A 22,236-nucleotide genomic window follows, 5' to 3' on the forward strand; every position below is an offset into this window, starting at 1 on the left:
CTGGATTCCTTCCCCCCCTTCCCCCTCATTCCCCCCCCATCCCCCTGGCTTCTTACCCCACCCCTCACCGCCCCCTGGAAGGACTATCGCCCTCCCTCCACCCGGCGCCTCGCTGCAGCCCTGGATTCCTTCTCCCCCCATCTCCCCTGGCTTCTTACCCTGCCCCTCAGGCTAGTCCTGAACCCCTGTTCCTCTCCCGACTTCTTACCCCACCCCTCACCGCCCCCTGGATGGACCTTCTCCCTCCCCCCAGCTCCTTACCCCATCCCTCAGGCCAGCCCTGAACCCCCCTTCCTCTCCCGACTTCTTACCCCATCCCTCACCGCCCCCTGGATGGACCATCCCCCTCCCCTGGCTTCTTATCTCCCCTGACCCCTCACCACAGCCCTGGATTCCTTTCCCCCACATCCTCCCCAGCTTCTTACCCTGCCCCTCACTGCAGGCCTGAACCCCCCTTCCTCTCACGACTTCTTACTCCACCCCTCACCTCCCCCTGTATTCCTTTTCTCCCTTCCCCAGCTTCTTACCCCGCCTGGTGCCTCACCGCAGTCCTGGATTCCTTCTCCCCCATCCGCCCCCCACGGCTTCTTACCCTGCCCCTCAGGCTAGCCCTGGATTCCTTCTCCCCTCATCCCCCGACTTCATACTCTGCTCCTCACCGCAGTCCTGAACCCCCTATGTCCGTCCCCCCTCTTGTTATCCTGTCCCTCACTGCAGGCCTAGACCCCCTATCCCCTCCCCCCAGCTTCTGTCTCAGCCCGAGGCTCTTCCCATCCCCTCCCTGCCCCATCCTGGGGCATGCTGAGGGCTGGTGCCTCAAGCAGGGTTTCTACCCTTTGCCCCTGTCCCTATTTCAGGGCAGCCCAGGTGGCTGAGGAAGTCGGGAGGTTTCCTTCTCCCCAGCAGTTGTGGGGTGTAGGGAGCAGTACAAATCCATCAGTGTCAGGTTATGTATACTGGCAAAAATGCTGTTGTTATGATGTTTGTGTTCATTGATCTGGGGCTTGTGGAACAAGCTGGGGGTCATGGGTGTGTGGAGTGGGGACATGTAAAGGACCTCAACTTAAGGCAGGGGTGGGCAAACGTTTTGGCCCGAAGGCCAGATCGGGAAATAGAAATTGTATGGAGGGCCATGAATGCTCGCAAAATTGGCGTTGGGGTGTGGGAGGGGGTGCAGGCTCAGGGGTGGAGCTGGGGATGAGAGCTTTGGGGTGCAGGAGGGTGCTCCGGGCTGGGATCGAGGGGTTTGGAGAGCGGCAGGGATCAGGGCTGGAGCAGGGAGTTGGGACGTGGGGAGAGGCTCAGAGGTGCAGGCTCCGAGCGGCGCTTACCTCAAGCAGCTCCTGGAAGCAGTGGCATGTCCCTTCTCCGGCTCCTATGCAGAGATGCAGCCAGGCGGCTCTGCATGCTACTCCATCCTCAGGCACCACCCCTGCAGCTCCCTTTGGAGCACATAGGAGCCGGAGCGGGTCCGTTCCGTGGTTTCTGGGAGCTGCATGGTGCTGCCCCCGACTCTGTGCCCCAGTTGGAGCGCCATAGCGGGGCCAAGCAGTGTGGTGCGGCCCCCAACCCAGCGCCCCAGCTGGAGCGGGACCAAGCCGTGTGGTGCGGCCCCCGACCCAGCCGGAGCGGGACCAAGCTCCGTGGTGTGGCCCCAGACCCTGCACCCCGGCCGGAGCACCGGAGCGGGGCTGGGCTGCGTGGTTTGCCGTACTTTGCCCACCCCTGCTCTAAGGAGTCTTGGAATTAGCTGGACCTGGGGCTATCCTCAGACAGCCCAGGCTCCCTGACACTATTTACTAATAAACTTATCTGTGTCTGTAAACAGGATCTAGGGTAAAGAGCTCTGTGAGCCTGACACACATCCCCCTCTATGTGGTATTCACTGACCTCCAAGCACAGGTTAGTAACTTGGGGTGAGAGGTGCCAGGTGAGTGCTTTGGTAGGGTTACCTAGGGGAAGGAGAAGCTCCACTCACTCATCCTTACATAAGAGACTTCAGCTCCTTAATCAGATAAAGCTTCTTATGGTCTTTACCGTATAACGACATGAAACTCTTAGGCCTGGAGGGGAATGTGTACAGGGAACATATCCCACATAAAACAGTAGCAGTGCCAGCCAGAAGCAAGTGCCAAATGCAACCTCTCTGCTTTTGTGCATGAAAGCAACTGGATTGATTACATTCCCCCTTAAATTTGTTAGTCTCTAAGGTGCCACAAGTACTCCTGTTCCCCTTGGCCTTGTGTGTCTGGCACACAGTCCCCGATCTGATCAGCAGCATGGGGCAATGATTAGACTGAAGATACATTAGGGCTTTTCAACCCCTCCTTCCTGAAGAAAGGAACATCTTATTGACAATGGCAAAGTCTTTATGGGAGACAAGGTGGAGGGTGAGGTAATATCTTTTATTGGACCAACTTCTGTTGGTGAAAGCGACAAGCTTTTGAGCTACACAGAGCTCTTCTTCAGGTCTGGAAAAGGCACTCAGAGGTGGAACAGACTGTTTAGCATAAGTAGTTAACACATACCTAAGGGACTATTCAAGGTGAAGTGGCCCATTAACACCCCTGTAGTTATAGGACAAAAACGGAGGTTAGTGGGTTACAGATTTCTATGTAAAAGAATAAATGGACACAAATCGGACATCAGGAATGGTAACATACAAAAGCCAGTAGGAAAACACTTCAATCTTCCTGGACATTCCATAACAGATTTAAAAGTCGCCATACTTGAACAAAAAAACTTCAGAAACAGACTTCAAAGAGAAACTTCAGAACTAAAATTCATTTGCAAATTTAACATAATTAATTTGGGTTTGAATAGGGACTGGGAGTGGCTGGCTCACTACAAAAGCAGCTTTGCCTCTCCTGGAATTGACACCTCCTCATCAATTATGGGGAGTGGACTACATCCACTCTGATCGAATTGGCCCTGTCAACACTGGTTCTCCATTTGTGAGGTAACTCCCTTCTCTTCATGTGTCAGTATATAATGCCTGCATTTATAATTTTCACTCCATGCATCTGAAGAAGTGGTTTTTTACCCACGAAAGCTTGTGCCCAAATAAATCTGTTAGTCTTTAAGGGCCACCAGATTCCTTGTTGTTTTTGGGTTACAGATTGTTGTAATGGCCATAAATCCAGTGTCTTAAGACCATGATTTTTAGTGTTTGACAAAGTTATGAATTTAAGCTCCCACGTTTGCCTTGTGAAGGTATATTGCAGGTGTTCGGTGGGTTTTGCATCTGTTGCTCCTACGGACATATCTCCACTGCTAGAATGATCAATGATCCCCACAACACATGTTTCATGATCCATGGGTCTTATACATATCTGTCACAACATGTGGTGTGCCTCATCCGGTGCTTTAAATGCCCCCAATAAAAACTATGTGGGTGAAATCAGATAGTCGCTACATACTCGAATGAACTCACACAGAAAAATGATAAAAGACAAAAACACCTTATCACTGTCCTGTGGTGGAACATTATTCACAAAGTGTTCACTCTATATCTGACCTTTCAGTCGTCATCCTCAAATGAAACCTGCACATTTTCAAAAGATGAGTCTGTGAGCTTAAATTCATAACTTTGCTAGACGGAATATGTGTTTACTTTTGCTAAACAATCTGTTCCACCTTATATTTAGCTGTGACACTCTGTGTATGTCTCTACTGCAATGTAAGACCAGGGTTAGTGGGACTCGAGTCAGCTAATCCATATTAGGGAACCCTGGGTTTGAGCATCTACACTGTATTTTTAACCCTAGGTTAAGAATTTTCTGACCCATGCTTGAACCTAGGGCTCTGGTGTCCACACAGCAGTATGCAGACCCAAGTCAAAGTAACCATATCCCAGAGTCCCTAGTACCCTCCCACCACCCCTGCCTGAAATGTGGCCTCTCTAGCCCTAGGAACATGGTACAGTGGGAAAACTTTATGGCCCATTACCTGCACATTACCAGGAAGCAGCTCGCTTTGCAAAAGGCTTGATTGGTTCACTCTCCATTGCAAACCCAAGGGGCTTCTCTGATAGCATACTTGCAGATGTGTGATCAGAACAGAATGGGTTAATGCTGACGTGACCTGCTGCCTTTGGAGGGGAGGGAGGTGGAAGGGGGAGAGGGGCTTCCATTTTCAATAGAGTGGATTGCAGATTGTTGTGACAGAGAGCTTCTGGCAAACAGAGGCTAGGGACGCTATCCCTGCCCATCCTGGCTAATAGCCATTGATGGATCTATCCTCCATGAACTTACCTAGTTCTTTTTTGAACCTTGTTATAGTCTTGGCCTTCACAACATCCTCTGGCAAGGAGTTCCTCAGGCTGACTGTGCTTTGTATGAAAAAATACTTCCTTTTGTTTGTTTTAAACCTGATGCCTATTAATTTCATGTGGTGACCCCTAGTTCTTGTGTTATGAGAAGAAGTAAATAATACTTCCTTATTTACTTTCTTCACACCAGTCCTGATTTTACAGACCTCCATCATATCTCCCCTTAGTTGTCTCTTTTCCAAGCTGAAAAGTCCCAAACTTATTAATCTCTCCTCATATGGAAGCTGTTCCATACTCCTAATCATTTTTGTTGCCCTTTTCTGAACCTTTTCCAATTCCAATATATCTTTTTTGAGATGGGGTGACCACATCTGCACACAATATTCAAGATGTGGGCGTACCATGGATTTATATAGAGGCAATATGATATTTTTCTGTCTTATTATCTATCCCTTTCTGAATCATTCTCAACATTCTGTTCGCTTTTTTGACTGCCGCTGCACATTGAGTGGATGTTTTCAGAGAGCTATCCACAATGACTCCAAGATCTCTCTCTTGAGTGGTAACAGCTAATTTAGACCTCATCATTTTATATGTATAGTTGGGATTATGTTTTCCAATGTGCATTACTTTGCATTTATTAACATTGAATTTCATCTGCCATTTTGTTGCCCAGTCACCCAGGTTTGTGAGGTCCCTTTCTAATTCTTCACAGTCTGCTTTGGACTTAACTATTTTGAGTAGTTTTGTATCATCTGCAAGTTTTGCCAGCTCACTGTTTACCCCTTTTTCCAGATCATTTATGAATATGTTGAATAGGACTGGGCCCAGTACAGACCTCTGGGGAACACCACTATTTACCTCTCTCCATTCTGAAAACTGACCATTTATTCCTACCCTTTGTTTCCTATCTTTTAACCTATTATCAATCCATGAGAGGACCTTCCCTCTTATCCCATGACAGTTTACTTTGCTTAAGAGCCTTTGGTGAGGGACCTTGTCAAAGACTTTCTGAAAATCTAAGTACACTATATCCACTGGATCCCCCTTGTCCCCATGCGTGTTGACCCCCTCAAAGAATTCTAGTAGATTGGTGAGGTATGATTTCCCTTTACAAAAAACATGTTGACTCTTCTCCAACAAATTATGTTCATCTATATGTCTCATAATTCTGTTTTTTTCTATAGTTTCAACCAGTTTGTCCAGTACTGAAGACCGGCTTACTGGCCTGTGTCACGGAGTATTGGGGGACTCAGGGCCCTGCACCCCCGGCTTCCTGCGATTCACCATGACTCTCAGCCAGCCAGTAAAGCAGAAGGTTTATTTGGATGACAGGAATACAGTCCAAGACAGGTCTTGCAGGCACAGACAACAGGGACCCCTTCAGTTAGGTCCATCTTGGGGTCCCCGGGCATCCAAGCCCAGCCCCCCTTGGGAGGTCAGAGCCATCTATGCCCCCCAGCCCTCTCTCCCTGCCTGCTTCCAGCACTCTGCTTTCAGTGACCCCTCCCACCGCCTTTGTTCAGTTTCCCGGGCTAAGGAGTCGCCTCCCCTTCAACCCCTTCCTGGGTTCTCATGTTACACACTCAGGTATGCGCCCTCGGGCAGATCCCATCCTGCAATGCAGACTATCCCAGAACACTCCCCTGTCAGCATTCACAGACCACCGTGAGAACAGGCCCAGTTCGTCACATCTCTCCCCCCTTCGAGACCGAACTGAGCAGGGTCACTTTAGCCAGTGACCCGGGGAAGTTCGAACCTACCCCCGTTCCCATGGATGCCCCCGCATCCCTCCAGTTCCTTGGTGGGAATTACACCAGGCCCCTTCAGTTTCACGCCCCCCCTTAGGTCGGGGTGCTTGATGGCACTCGCAGTTCGCATGTGGGAAGGTTTATGCGGCCTGTGCCCTTTTCCCACCCCCATACCTCTGGGGTTCCAACTGGGCTGTGGTCTTCTCCCAGCGCTCCAGTCTGGAGGTCTGTGCTTTGGGCTCTCTTGGTTTAGAGCCGCCCTTTTAACCTTGGCCACCCTCTGGAAAGGATCCTTTATGCTGGGCAAGGGTCCTAAAGCTGTTTTCCCCTTGTCCCAGGCCTTCCTCCCCCTCTGACAGGGGTCACAGGATCCGCAGTACTGTCGGACAGTAACAAAGACCCCAGGCCAGTAAAAGCTCCGTAGCAGCCTCTGCTGGGTACGCCAGGTTCCCTGGTGCCCTGAGAGGGGAATATCATGGGCCCGGCACAGCAGCTGGCGGCGATACTTCTGGGGTACCACCAGCTGCCTCCTGATCCCCCCTGACTCCATTTCCCCTGGGGGAGCCCATTCTCGGTACAGGAACCCCTTCTCCCACAGGAACCTTTTCCGGCCACCTCGTCCCATGGTCTGTACCGCATTGAGGTCGGCTAGGTCCCTTATCTTCCGCAAGGAGGGGTCTCTCTGTAACTCGGCCTGGAACTCAGCAGCTGGGACAGGGATGGCCACCTGCTCTTCCTCGCCCGCTGGGCCTGAAGCTGCAGCCTCCCTGAGCCGTGTCCCTGGGCGTTCCCTCCCCACCAGGTTAGGGTCCTGCGCCTCAGGCAAGGCACCCCCCCCAAGGCCAGGGCGCAGTGCCCCTCGCCGGCTCTGACTGCGGGTCACAACCAGTGCCTTTTGGGGGTTGCTTGGCCAGTTCTCCAGGTCCCCCCCCATCAATACCTCAGTGGGCAAATACGGGTGTACCCCCACATCCTTGGGGCCCTCCTTGGCCCCCCACTTCAGGTGTACCCTTGCCACGGGTACTTTGACTGGTGTTCCGCCCACCCCCGTCAGGGTCAGGTAGGTGTTGGGCACCACCTGATCTGGGGCCACCACCTCGGGCCGGGCCAGCGTCACCTCTGCGCCCGTATCCCAGTATCCACTGACCTTCCTCCCATCCACCTCCAGGGGAACAAGGTACTCTCTCCGGAGGGACAGCCCCGCGCCTACCATATAAACCAAAAACCCTGAGTCTGGAGCATCCAGCCCCCTAGAGGAGCTGGCCTGGAGCTCTCCTCCCTCCTTAGCTGGTGGTACTCTGCCAGCCCCTCTTCCCTGGGAATGCTGCCTTTCGCCGGGCTGGGTCTCTACCCAGTTAACCCTCTGTGGGTTCGGTCTGCTCAGTCTGTCCCTGAGCCTAGGGCACTGGGCCCGTATGTGGCCCTTTTGGCCACAGTGGTAGCAGCCCATGTCCCATGGGTCCCCTTGAGTAGGTCGGATGGTCCTGATGCCGGATGCTCCCCTCTGATGGGTTTTTTCTGTATTTTCCCATGGGGAGGTCCCATGGTGACTCTCTCTCTGCGTTGTGGTGGGACTGTTCCTTTGGGACTCCTCCCTTTTATCTCCTGACCGGCTCTTTACAAACTCATCAGCCAGCTGCCCGGCGTGTCGCGGGTTCTCTGGCTTTCTGTCCACCAACCACAGCCTCAGGTCGGATGGGCACCGGTCATACAGTTGCTCCAGTACCAGCAGTTTAATCAGGTCCTCCTTCGTCTGGGCCCCACCAGCCCACTTGCTGGCGTATCTCTCCATGCGGGCGGCTAGTTGCAGATATGAGATCTCAGGGGTTTTATCCTGACTCCGGAACCTTTCCCGGTACATCTCAGGAGTCAGCCCAAACTCTCGTAGCAGGGCCCTTTTGAATAGTTCGTAGTCCCCTTTCTCTGCCTCTCCCAGTTGGCGGTACAATGCCACGGATTTGGGGTCCAGTAAGGGGGTAAGGACCCGGAGTCTGTCCGCGGGGTCCACACGGTGCAGCTCGCAGGCCGTCTCAAAGGCCTCCAGGAAGTCATCCATGTCCTCCCCCTCCTTGTATGGGGCCATGATGCACTTATCAAAGCTCCGTGCAGTCCTGGGTCCCCCCTCACTCACCGCAGCCGGGGGTTCGCTGCCCTTCAATCTCGCCAGTTCCAGGTCATGCTGACGCTGTCTCTCATTCTCCTCCCGTTCATGCTGTCTCTGTCTCTCTTCACGCTGATGCTGTCTCTCTTTCTCCTCCCGTTCACGCTGATGCTGTCTCTCTTTCTCCTCCCGTTCATGCTGACGCTGTCTCTCTTTCTCCTCCCGTTCACGCTGATGCTGTCTCTCTTTCTCCTCCCGTTCATGCTGTCTCTGTTGTTCACGATCCTCCAGCTCTCTCAGTTTTAGCTCTTTCTCCCATTCCAGCCAATTCCGCTCCCCGGATGCCGAACGTCGCCGGGAGGATCCTCTGCTGGCCGGCGGGCTTCGCCGGGGGGATCCCCTGCTGGCCGGGGGGGTCACGGCGCCCTCGGTATTTGCTGGGCTCCTCCCCACCCTTCCCCTAGGCATAGGAAGGAGGGGTCTCGGGAAGCCCTCAGCAGCCGGCTGACCACTCCCAGCTGGGACAGACCCTGGTGCCTGCGCTGCATTTGCCAGGCTGCTTCCCTGAGACACAGGGATCAGTTCATTCGCGCGATCTTCCGCCTCCAGCTGGGCAATGAGCTGTTCTTTGGTGAGCCTCCCAATGCGCAGCCGCCTCTGCTTGCACAGCTCCACCAGGTCGCTCTTAAGCCGCTTGGCATACATCTTCCTGCTGCCCACTCACCGGCCTGTGTGCTCACAGCTCCCCACAGTTCCCAGGGGGACCCCTAGTGTGCCAGCCCTTCTCGAGGTCACCGCCTCTCTGCCAGGGTCGAGCTGCAGACTCCTCCGCCCCTGGGACCACTCGCTGCGATCCCCTCGGGGGACCCTGTTACTGCAAAAGTCCTTCTCGCTGGTCACACACTCCCAGGGGTAATAACCGTCTCTCTCTCACTCTTCAGCACGCCTGGTCCCCGTCAATCCCCCTTCGTTTTACTGCTCCCCAGTCACTTACTGCAGGAAGCGCCGAGGAAGCGCCGTCCACGGGGTGCAGTAGATCCCACCGCTGCCACCAGTTGTCACGGAGTATTGGGGGACTCAGGGCCCTGCACCCCCGGCTTCCTGCGATTCACCATGACTCTCAGCCAGCCAGTAAAGCAGAAGGTTTATTTGGATGACAGGAATACAGTCCAAGACAGGTCTTGCAGGCACAGACAACAGGGACCCCTTCAGTTAGGTCCATCTTGGGGTCCCCGGGCATCCAAGCCCAGCCCCCCTTGGGAGGTCAGAGCCATCTATGCCCCCCAGCCCTCTCTCCCTGCCTGCTTCCAGCACTCTGCTTTCAGTGACCCCTCCCACCGCCTTTGTTCAGTTTCCCGGGCTAAGGAGTCGCCTCCCCTTCAACCCCTTCCTGGGTTCTCATGTTACACACTCAGGTATGCGCCCTCGGGCAGATCCCATCCTGCAATGCAGACTATCCCAGAACACTCCCCTGTCAGCATTCACAGACCACCGTGAGAACAGGCCCAGTTCGTCACAGCCTGTAACTGCCGGGATCACCTATGGAGCCCTTTTTAAAAATTGGCGTCACATTAGCTATCCTCCAGTCATTTGGTACAGAAACTGATTTAAATGATAGGTTACAAACCACAGTTAGTAGTTCTGCAATTTCACACTTGAGTTCCTTCAGAACCCTTGGGTAGGATCTAATGAGAAATAGTCAATTGAAAGAGTATCAGAGGGGTAGCCGTGTTAGTCTGAATCTGTAAAAAGCAACAGAGGGTCCTATGGCACCAGGCTGAGGTTGATGGTGGGGTGGAAGCTGTTGAAAGCATGGAACAGTTTCTCCTCCCTTGGTGTTCACACCTCAACTGCTAGCAGAGCACCTCACCCTCCCTGATTGAACTAACCTCGTTATCTCCACACTGATATATACCTGCCTCTGGAGATTTCCATTACTTGCATCTGAAGAAGTGAGGTTCTTACCCACGAAAGCTTATGCTCCCAGTACTTCTGTTAGTCTCAAAGGTGCCACAGGACCCTCTGTTGCTTTTCAATTGAAAGAGAGTCCCATTCATTTACATCATGTAATGGCAAACAGCAAAAAAGTGACAATTTTTTAAAGTGCTTATATACAAATGCTAGAAGTCTAAATAATAAGATGGGTGAACTAGAATGCCTCCTATTAAATGAGGATATTGACATAATAGGCATCACAGAAACTTGGTGGAGTGAGGATAATCAATGGAACACAGTAATACCAGGTACAAAATATATCGGAAGGACAGAACATGTTGTGCTGGTGGGGGAGTGTCACTATATGTGAAAGAAAGCATAGAATCAAATGAAGTAAAAATCTTAAATGAACCAAACTGTACCATAGAATCTCTATGAATAGTAATAGAGCACGGGCAGTCAACAAAAGTTCATGTCCCGTGACCTGTCCATGACTTTTACTATATACCCCTAACTAAAACTTGGGCGGGGGCTGCAGGTGCTTGGGGGAGGGGGAGCTGTGGTGCTTGGCCCAGGACCCCTGCTGGTGCTGGGGAGGAGGGATGGGCTGCAGGACGCAGCCCTGGACCTCTGCTGGGGGGTGGGGGTTGGTGGGGCTGCCAGGGGCTTCCTACTCGGCTCCATGTGTCCCTGCAGCTCCTAGGCTGTGAAGGAGCCAGGGGACACCATGTGCTGCTCCCGGTCCCGTCATAAATGCTGGTTGCGCAGCTCCCATTGTCTGGGAACCACAGCCAATGGGAGCTGTGGGGGTGGGGCCTGTGGGCACGGGCAGCGCGTGGAGCCCCCTGGTGCCTGGCCCCTTCTCTGCCTAGGAGCTGCAGGGCCATGCCACTGGGAGCTGGGGAGCTCCCCATCCCAAGGTAAGCACCCCCAGCACCTGCCAATCCCCTGCCTCTAGTTCTGAGCCCTCTCCCACAACCCCGAACTGCTGCTGCTGGCCAGGGGCTGTCTGGCTCGGGCAGCCTCTGAGCCAGCACCGGTTGCAGAGGTAATGGAAAGTTACGGAATCCGAGACTTTCTGTGACAGCCTTGCAGCCTTACCCATAGCTTGAGGGTCACATAGATGTGATATCACACATTGAGAAAGGTGATACAGCTTGTCGGGTCAGAGTGTACAGGGTGCCTTGTGATAGTGAATCAGTCTGCTGAACAGAGGAGTGTTTATCAGGAATTGCATTTTATCAGTTAGGAGACACTGAGTAAAACATCTCTTAATTGGCAACAGAATGTTGTTGTCCCCTGAAAGCCCTTTGTACAGTTTTTGTTTGTTTGACACGGTAAGGAGTTTAGAATGCAGATCCAAACCAGATTGACTTTGGACTTCTCAGCGGCACCAAGACTGAAAGCTAGGTTGGTGCAAAGTGTTAGTTTACTGTACAGTGTGATTGGGATGTAGGATGTTCTTTGAGGGTAGAATAATTAATAAATCTTTATTCTTATTTTGTTATTTTATTATGGGTATGCCTAAACTGAGGTGTTGTCATACAGAGAGGAAGACTTTGAGGACTTGCCTCATGAACACCACCAAAGTCTTGCCCTGTGTGACTTCGAAGGTGTGCAGAGTCACTTATAGAATGTGACTACTAATCTCGTATGCTTTTCCCTTAGTGTGGTCCAGGAGAACACACAAATTAGACTAGAATTAAGCACAAACATATTGTTCTCGATACTAAGCATTATCCTGCTTCAGTGGCAGCATGGAGACTTGAACAGTGGCTGTTTTGACATGCTATGAAGCAGAGTCTGGTCAGAAGGTCACGTTTCTATTATAATTTGATTCGTCCAGTTTGAAGAATATCTCAAGGGAGAGAAGCTGGTATTAAAAGGAAATGTCAAATTTTATAAGCTAATTAACCAAGCAGGAAGTCAGACAGTTTGCAAGGGCATGAGGAATGGGATATGAGAAATTGTATCGCAAATCACATGGAACTGTACCCATGCTGTACATGCTACAGCAACATCCTCAGAGAATATGACCAGTCAGGAAACCTCAGGATGGTACATTGCACACACTTGCGTAAGGAGAAGGGGGCCCGGAATCTGGTAAAGCAATGGTCTGGGCCTTCTGCAATGGACTGAGCATTTGCGGTGGTGGTCATTGGTAAGATGAGGGATGATTTTAAAAACTAAACTGAATGACTTCCAAACTGCACAGAGGAAAAACTTGAGAATTAGCTGAAATACTGAATGAGAAGCCCCCTCTCCCCTCAGGTTTTAAAAGAGGATCTCTCTTCTTTGCATTGTGGAGAAAGTAACAACCAGTGCTCCAGAACAGCCCTTCTGGTTGCTGCAGCCAGGACATGATGTGTCCTGCAGAGTGCCACCTCACCCCCCTTCTGTCCCCTCCAGGTTGGATTGCTATTCAGCTCCATCTCATCAACACTGCAGAGGTATTAAAGAGCCCTTGTGTTGGGCACATGTATTAAATCACGGCTTGCTTATCCAGGCCATTTTTATAAAAAGGGGAACAGATCTTCCCTCAGTCTGTTCCCTTCCTGAATTGTAGATCTCCTATTTCTTGGCCTGTGTTTGTTATTTGGGGGTGGGGACATAAAGGCGCAGGAACAATTGATACCCTGTGGTGCTGCTAAAATTGATGATGGGTTTTTCTGATATTCTGAGAGCATCCTGAGCACCATTAGTTTGTCATACGTTCTGCAGTGCGGTCTGTCAGCTGATTGCTGCACCATTCCTTTGCAGTGTGTGCTGTGACAGAGACAAGTTAAGAAAAAATTTGTCCACAGTTATTCTAAACAATCAGTGCCTTTGAAATTATATGTGTGTCGTTTGTGTGTGTGGTGGGGCAAATTATTAACCCCATTTTGGTGATGTGCTGAGGGCTGGGGCTGAACTTTGTAATTGCATCTTGTATTCTGGAAGCAGCTCTGATATTTGAGTTTGCATCCTCAGTGGCCACTATGTTACATTCAGTTGATGGTTGTCTCCTGAATCAAGGTATAGTGCTGGAGAACAAGAACTGATTGCTGCAGTCAACTGGATTGGTACCTCTGCTCCTCCAGGGATTGGCAATCGACTTCTTTTAGGGTGGAGAGAGGTGTGGAGCTAAAAAATTTTTTTTCTTGCTTTTTTGACCCCTCTGTCTTTAATGCACCATCACACAAGAGTGGAATTCTCTCCCTGAGATGGTGGCAAAGATGTAGGAAGGATACACGTAATGAGTACTGATAAAGTTTAGAACCTTAGTTTAGTTATTACATATTTGATTTGTATAACACCCTGCCACTGGCTTTAAGCTGCTGCTGGCTTGCTGGAGGCAGCAGCTAATGAGAGGTGAGGAGGAGTTATCATATGTACCAACAATTTGATTATCATGACATCCTAGCGTGGCAAGGTGCCATCTGGGAGTGGCTGCTCCTTGTTGGAACATGAAGATGAATTACCTGTAGCACTGTATGGTGCAACCCAGAAGATGAACCTCTTCCTCACCAAGGTCTGAAGGTGACACCATCTGGTCTGGGAAGAGAGTCTACTCGCTGCTGGGAGATGAAGGGGATTATTTTGCAAAGATTACATAGATTAAAGAGCAAACTCAAAAGATTTGAAGGTGATCCATGGCTTTGGAAGAGTGATTTTGTAAAGGAAGTTGAGGGGGGTGATCTGTACTGTGACTCAGAGGGGTACACATGTTATAAGAACTGTCACACCAGAACAGATCAATACTCAAAATAGTCCAGTATCCCATCTCTGCCAACAGCCAATGCTGAACACTTCAGAAGATGTAAAACTCCCACAGTGCATTTGCCTGATTATGCAATGGTGTATTTGGTTTAGTCACTGTTTGTGGAACCTCACTAAAATGAAAACTCATTTACTACCTTGTCCTGCCCCATAACCTAGGTGTAGATTTGTAAAGGAACAAATGGGAATTGGCTGCCTAACCATCCCTTGTCTTTTAAAATGTTCACCATGGGTCATAAATATGGGCTTCTGAAATAGCATAGATAGGCATTAGTTTCATATAGTCACCTGGCTGACTTTTATTGACACCTCCATCGTATCCATTCCTGGTTTTGGAATTAATGGAAAAAGGACTTAATTCTACTTTTCTTGTTGGACAGGAATTCGCTCATGGAACATTCATCTTCCCTCTTGTGACCTGAATCAGCAACTGAGACTCTTTGTAAGTCAGCATCTTGCTCAGTTTTCTTCAGAGTTCAAAGGTCAGTTTTCTTTTATCTATATTCATTTTTTTGCCGTTTTGTTGGAGTTTGAAGTTGGTGAATAGAGGATGGAAATGAAATTAGTAACGATTTTATCACTTAGAAAACAACCATGTTCTTCCTGTGAGTTGCTTCTTCAGGTTTGAGTAGACATTAACATGAACACTGAAGGTGGAAACAATGGACATAAATATATATCAGTGCAAAGGAATTTAATCTAAAACTGCTGGTCTAATTGTTGGTGAGGGTGGAGGGCTTGTAGAGGGACTAGAGACATGCAAATAGGCTTTTAAATAGAGTGCCCAGATAAATAATTTAAGGCATTGTTGTTTGTTCCTTCTTACAGCACAATACAATGTTATTTTTTACAAACTGCTTATTCTCAGATCTCTTTATAGAGCAGGGATGGGCAAACTTTTTGGCCCAATGGCCACATCGGGGTTACAAAACAGTATGGAGGGCTGGGTAGGGAAAGCTGTGCCTCCCCAAACAGCCTGTCCCTCGCCCCCTATCCACCCCTCCCACTTCCCGCCTCCTGACTGCCCCCTCAGAACCTCTGGCCCATCCACCTCCCCCCGCGCCGTCCCCTGACCGCCCCCTCCTGGGAGCCCACCCCCATCCAACGCCCCCCCCCAGCCCTTTCAGAATGTGGCCCTGTGAACATGGGCGGAGGACTCAGGAGGCGCAAGGGCAGCCTTGCAGCTGGAGAGAAGCGGTGGTTTCTCCATTAAAGCGCTGCTTCTCTCCGGCTGGCTGCGCAGCCGCCTGGTGCTCCTCCTGAGTCCTTCAGCTGCGTTCGCAGCGCTCCTGCCGCCCGCACCTCCTGCCTGATCCCCTGAGGCTGGGGGTGAGCCTCCCTCCCTGCTCTCCCCTGCCCCGGGGTGCGCTGGTGCTGAGCTGCCCGGCAGCGCAGTGAGGTGAGGCTGCAGGGGAGGGGGAACAGCAGGGGAGGGGCCGGGAGCTAGCCTCCCCAGCTGGGAGCTCGGGCCGGGCAGGACGGTCCTGCAGGCCGGATGTGGCCTGCGGGCGGTACTTTGCCCACCTCTATTATAGAGGCAATTAATAGTTAGAAACTCTAAATTCCCCACTCATGGGAGTGTTGCCAGAAGTAATCACCTTGTTGGTGGGGGTGGGGGCCTGAGGAAGACTAATCAAATGTTTGTTTACCTAAATAGTAATTGGCATTTCTTTCCTAAAAGGAAAGATGATGAGTAGGTACTTGATATTAAATACCATTGACATCTTTGAAACAGTGCCTTATCACCATGCATGTAGAACTGGCCTCTGTTCCCAGGCTAATTGTCACACTGTTAAATTCCTCAAAATTTATATACATATTAAATATAGGTCATATTAGACATATGGGCACAGACTGTCACTGTGAGCTATGCCTGCAAGATGTTTTTATATCAACATATTACACCTTGTCAGATTCCTCTTTGTAGGTGTTTGTGTGTAATTGAAGGAAGGTGCTGTTTTCCTAATGGTCAGGATATTTAACTGGAAAGCAGAGACCTAGGTTCTATTTCTGGATCTGCCATTGACTTACTATGTGAGCCTGTGACTCAGTTTCTTTACCTATAAAATGAGGATAGTAAGAATGATTCATTTTTGTAAAGCAGTGGGATATCTGTGGAGTTAAAGCTCTGAGTATTACTGTGTACACACTTGATTAATTTCTCTCCCGAAGTGTGGTGCAAAGAGCTGGACACAGTACTCCAGTTGAGTGAGGCTTTGTCGGTACCGAGTAGAGTGGAGGAATTACTTCTCATGTCTTGCTTACACCACTCCTGCTAATAGATCCCAGAATGATGTTCGCTTTTTTAGTAACGGTGTTACATTATTGACTCATATTTAGTTTGTGATCTACTATAACCCCAAGGTCTTTTTCTGCAGTACTTCTTCCTAGGCAGTCTTTTCCCATTTTGTATGTGTGCAATTGATTGTTTCTTCCTAAGTGTAGTCCTTTGCATTTTCCTTTTATTGAATTTCATCCTATGTATTTCAGACCATTTCTCCAGTTTGTCAAGATCATTTTGAATTCTAATCCTGGGGAGGGATAGCTCAGTGGTATGAGCATTGGCCTGCTAAACCCAGGGTTGTGAGTTCAATCCTTGAGGGGGCCACTTAGGGATCTGGGGCAAAAATCAATACTTGGTCATGCTAGTGAAGGCAGGGGGCTGGGCTCGATGACCTTTCAGGGTCCCTTCCAGTTCTATGAGATAGGTATATCTCCATATATTATCCTTGAGGGGGCCATTTAGGGATCTGGGGCAAAAATCTGTCTGGGGATTATTGGTCATGCTTTGAGCAGGGGGTTGGACTAGATGGCCTCCTGAGGTCCCTTCCAACCCTGATATTCTATGATTTTAAAGTGCTTGAAACCCCTCCCAGCTTGGTATTGTCCGCAAACTTTATAAGTGTATTCTCTATGCCATTATCCAAATAATTTATGAAGATAGTGAATAGAATCAGACCCGATACAGAACCTTGTGGGACCCCACTCAATATGCCCTTCCATCTTGACTAGATAAAGATTTGACCACAATGATCTATGTGTTTGTCACCTCCAGATTAGATTTCTGTGACTTACTGAAGGTAGATGCAATACCAAGGCTTCATCTTGTGGTAGATTATAGCAGCCCAGTTTAATGAGATGAGCCTCCTTGAGTACATTATCATTATCATTACCTCTGTAGAGGCTCTGGTTCCCACTTCACTTACTAGTTCAAGGCCCTGGTCCTAATCTACAAAGCCATCAAATGGTAAAGACCCAGCTACTCTATTCAATTCCTTTATTATTATTTGTATTGCTGTAGTACTATGAGGTGCCAAGTAGGATTGGGGCTCAGCTGTACTGAGCGCATACAAACATGTAGGAAAACATAGTCCAGCAATCAGATTTCCATTCATGACCTGCAAAAACAGTCGTTCCTCTGGAATAATGTAGTGTATGCAGCAAGTGATAAAGCATTCTCTAAACACATTTTTAAAAAAAATCAATCTGTATATGTCCCAAGCAAAGCTTCCCAAAGCCAGGGAATGGAGAAGATCCGGAGATTCCATGGAGTCTGCTATGGACCTCTCCACGGAGACCTGATTTACCTGGAAAGTGCTTAGGCACTACAATGATGAGCACTATAGAAAATCCTAAAATAGATTCCTGTATCCTGTTCGCACTTATGCCACTGAAACTCTCATTCTTGAATGAGTAATTGTGTTCCTCCATATTTCAAATTTGTCCACCTGTAAAATATCTGGTCTCTTATTATAAACTAATGGATTAACTACTTGAGATCCTCTGAAGGGAACTAAAGATTTTATTTGTTTTGTATTATTGCTTAGAGACCCCCCCACCTCATTTGATAGGCACTGCACAGACAGAGTGTAAGACACTCCCTTCCCCAATCTTAGTTTAGGACAAGATGTAACAGGTTGGTAAAACAAACGAGGGCTGGGGAAGGATGGGGTATCAGTAATACACATTCTTTTGCATAGACTAAGTATGCACACTTCACTGGTGTAACAAGCAGATCAGTAGCAGGAATCTTGTCTCTCTACCTGCATATAAATATGAAGTGTTATGTTTGAATTATGCTGTTACTTTGACAGATGCTTGAGGTTTAAACCAAGCATCCGAGAACAAAGGCTTGTCTCCTTAAGAGACTGACTTGTGGTTATGGGTAGGATTTATTATTTTTAAATGTAATATTGGAAACTGAAATCCCACTTCTGTGAATAGAATAGTAATTATCTCCTGGAGCCTACACTGCCATGCCAGTCCACAGCCCTAAAATAGGATCTAGACTAAAGTTACTGGGAGACCCCCCTCTGGCTTCTTCCTATGTATGTGCACGATCTGTTCCTATAATAGCAAGGTATTAGTAGCATTGGGCTGCTGGAGGAGCTTACATGATGATTCCCTGTCCGCTCATCATGATGGGAGAGATGCTGCTAGAGATAATTTAATATTCAGAAATTCTCACTCAAGATGCTTGAGTCTTTCTGGTAAAATTGTGGGGAGGATGTGATGGGCTGAGGCTAGCCAGAGTATTGCCTCCATTTTTAGGGCCACTGTTTCCATTTCCTAAGTGCCTCTGCCATAGTGCCTCAGTTGAGCCGTGGTCATGGTACCACCTTAAGAGCAGTGTGCTCTGTTTCTCCCAATGAATCCAACTTCCCCTCCAGCCAGCCGCTACACACTCCAGCATGGTTTCACTGTTTACTCTGCATGTCCTCTGAGTCCCTTTTCCCTTCCTCTGTCTGAAACGCATATAAGGCTGTTGCTGGAGTGAGCAAGATGCATTATGACACTGAATTCAGACCACTCAGAAGTTGAATCTCTCATCATTTGTGGTGGGTAAAGTTTCCTTGTTTCAGTACCATCAATCCCTTTGCTGCCAGTAATGCAGTCTAGTTCTCTGTCCTGTCAGAGATGAATGGTGGATCTGTTGATGCAGGGTATAGTGGAATGTAATGTGGACATATGATGTGGAGTACTATTCTGGTGCTGCAGCTCAAGACCTTGTATAAATGGTTAAACTTTCCTATATGTACTGATATATCTATACCAGTGTAACCCTCATGTGGATCCTTCTATTCCAATGTTCAGAGGGCCTTTTTTTGGTTTAGAAAATGTTGCTTTGGAAGGTGTTTAATGTAAACCAAAAAAGGTCAGTGTTATACCAGAATTAGAGTGTCTACCCAAAGGGTTATACCGGAATAACAATATCTGTTTAAATCCACATTTTGGCATATACCAGCACAACTTTGCAAATCCACTTAAGTCCAGCAGCACCATCTGTTACTCCAGATTGACTCTCCCATGAGCCAGGGGAGTAAGTGTGGCTCCTGCATGCCTGGGGAATGGTGACTATGTAACTGTGTTGACAAGTCTCTCACTTTGCAGGTTTACTTATTGTCTGGGAGCCTGTGCAGGCATTTTGTGTAGCTTCAAACAGAAAGTCAGTGCCTTTGACCATGCAACAGCTTCAGAGGCCCCCGGGGCACTCCCAGCCTGCAAGAAGAGGGGGAATGGATGGATAGTGTGATTGGTTTTTTGAGTGGAGGGAAGGGGAGGGCTGTAACTCCAGCAAAGCTGTAGCAGTCTCACTACCTCATCCTCTCTTGCAGACAAGAATTAGCTCATTAAACTGTTGAAAATTCTGCTCCTGATCCCAAACAATCTGAGAATTAACAACAATAGGGTCTAACTCCCTGCTCAGCCTCTCTGCTTTTCCTTGCAACCTCTTTCCCATCCTCTGTCTCAGACTATGTAGATTGAGCTCCTCAGGGCAGCAACTTGCTCTTCATAGTGAGTGCATAAATAATACAAAGAACAAACAATGGATTTGAGACTTCCAAGCTGCAGCACATTGAGCTCTCTTTCTGCCTCAGCTTTGTTGCCGTGCTGCTGGCATTGGGATAGAAGTGCTATGAGAGCTAGACAAGGCCAGCTGAGTCCCTGCCCACACCTGCCTGGACATTCTTACATGAGATCTCAGACCTGCTGCGGCACTTTGCCTTTCTCAGGCAGAAAGGGCGTGTTTTGCTGCCATCTATTGGCTGAGGTTGGGGTGCAGGCAGTACTGCTTTGTGTGATATGTCCAAAGTGTCTGTTTAATTTTTTAGCTGTCAGAGGACTCACCAAGAGTTTATAGCAGGGGTTCTCAAACTGGAGGTCGGGACCCCTCAGGGGGTTGTGACGTCATTACATGGGGGGTCGCGAGCTGTCAACTTCCACCCCAAACCCCGCTTGCCTCCAACATTTATAATGGTGTTAAATATATTAAAAAGGGTGTTTAATTTATTGGGGGGGGTCACACTCAGAGGCTTATGATGTGAAAGGGGACACCAGTAAAAAAGTTTGAGACCCACTGGTTTATAGAATCTCAGGCTATGTCTACACTACAGTTTATGCCTGCATATCTTATGTTGCTCAGGGGCGTGAGAAACCCCCCCCCCCCCCCCCCCCCCCAGCGACATAAGTTACACAGACATAAGCGCCAGTGTGGATAGTGCTATGTAGGCGGGAGAGCTTCAGCCAACATAGCTACTGTCGTGCACAGGGGCTGAAGTAGTTAAGTCAACATGAGAGTTCTCTCCTGTCAGCTTAGAGTGGCTACATTAGAGAGCTTAATGTGGGGAGGTGGTAGAGACCCCAGAGCATGACTGATTCCATTCAGTGATGAGGGCATCCCTTGAAATAAATAGAATTAGTTGGGACATAGAATAACTACTTCAGGAACCAGGGCACCTGTGTAATGTTCTTATTGCTGCAACTGAGTAAGAAACCCCTGAGAGGTTAGCTGAGTGGGGAGCCATCCATAGAGTGAATCCCAATTGAGAAGTTTGATCTGAGAGTTAACAAATACAGTCTGTCAGAGGTGAAAGTTAATAATAAATTTAGTTCCTTATAAGAATTACCCCAAGTGTGAAAATAGATTACAAACAGGTGCCCTTGAGCTGTTATTCTTATGCAGATTATTACTATTGTTTATATTTATTTATACTGTGTCCCTAGTTAAGACCAGGACCTAACTGTGCAGGATGCAGTGCAAACACAGAGGAGACAGCTGCTGCCCCAACAAGTATATAGTCTAATCAGAGACAAGTTGGAACAAGTGAGTGACAAAAGAGAGGAGGGAAATGGGGACGGGAGGCATTACATAGAGCTATCGATGGTCCTGAGGGTACCATATCTTTTACAGTAAATAAAATTGGCTCTCCCTGACTGACGAACATCTGAACTGTCACTAGCTAGCTGATTGTTTGTCAGCATCATAGGAGACCTGGCTCTTGGGGAGAAATTGGAGGAGATTCATTAGGAACTGGGGAAACTTCTGGACTGGGGGGTGCCTATACAGGAAGGATGGGCTCCACCTAAATCAAAGTGGAACCAGACTGCTGGCACTAAACATTAAAAAGGTTCTAGAGCAGTTTTTAAACTAGGAAATGGGGGAAAGCCGACTGCTGCAGAGGAGCATGTGGATCGGACAGAGACTTCTCTTAGGGGAGAATCTAATCATAGAGAATCTCCAGGTTATAGTCAGGAGCAGAGGATGGAAGAGGATAAAGTAGGGGCCAGATCAGAAGATAAATATTCACATAAAAAAGAATCTGACACATCAGAAAAGGGCAGACAAATAAACAGTGACAAGTTTTTAAAGTGCTTGTACACAAATGCTAGAAGTCTAAATAATAAGATGGAGACTTAGTGCCTCGTGATAAAGGAGGATATTGATATAATAGGCGTCACAGAAACCTGGTGGACTGAGAGCAATCAATGGGACACAATCATTCCGGGGTACAAAATTTATCGGAAGGACAGAACAGGTCGTGCGGGGAGGAGGGGGGGGAGTGGCACTATATGTGAAAGAAAATGTACAATCAAATGAAGTAAAAATCTTAAGCAAATCCGCATGTTCCATAGAATCTCTATGGATAGAAATTTCATGCTCTAATAAGAATATAACATTAGGGATCTATTATCGACCACCTGACCAGGATGGTGATAGTGATGATGAAATGCTAAGGGAAATTAGAGAGGCTATCAAAATTAAGAATTCAATAACAGTGGGGGATTTCAATTATCCCCATATTGACTGGGAACATTTCACTACAGGATGAAATGCAGAGATAAAATTTCTCGATACTTTAAATGACTGTTTCATGGAGCAGCTGGTACGGGAACCCACAAGGGGAGAGGCAACTCTAGATTTAGTCCTGAGTGGAGCGCAGGAGCTGGTCCAAGAGGTAACTATAGCAGGACCGCTTGGACATAGTGACCGTAATACAATAGCATTCAACATCCCTGTGGGGGGAACAACATCTCAACAGCCCAGCACTGTGGCATTTAATTTCAAAAGGGGGAACGATGCAAAAATGAGGGGTTAGTTAAACAGAAGTTAAAAAATACAGTGACTAAAGTGAAATCCC

The 22,236-nt window shown here is 48.6% G+C and overlaps 1 protein-coding gene across 1 annotated transcript in view; it reads left to right on the top strand.

The window, feature by feature from the left end:
- The window catches only part of MAP1A (microtubule associated protein 1A), a 124,609-nt gene that overhangs the window by 3,224 nt on the left and 99,149 nt on the right, over positions 1-22,236 (top strand). Inside the window, exon 2 of the mRNA XM_054042270.1 lies at positions 14,197-14,298. Within this exon, the coding sequence (XP_053898245.1) occupies positions 14,197-14,298 (102 nt within the window). The remainder of the gene's footprint in view (positions 1-14,196; positions 14,299-22,236) is intronic.

The sequence above is a fragment of the Malaclemys terrapin genome, chromosome 10 (assembly GCF_027887155.1).
Source record: "Malaclemys terrapin pileata isolate rMalTer1 chromosome 10, rMalTer1.hap1, whole genome shotgun sequence".
Taxonomy (NCBI): domain Eukaryota; kingdom Metazoa; phylum Chordata; order Testudines; family Emydidae; genus Malaclemys; species Malaclemys terrapin.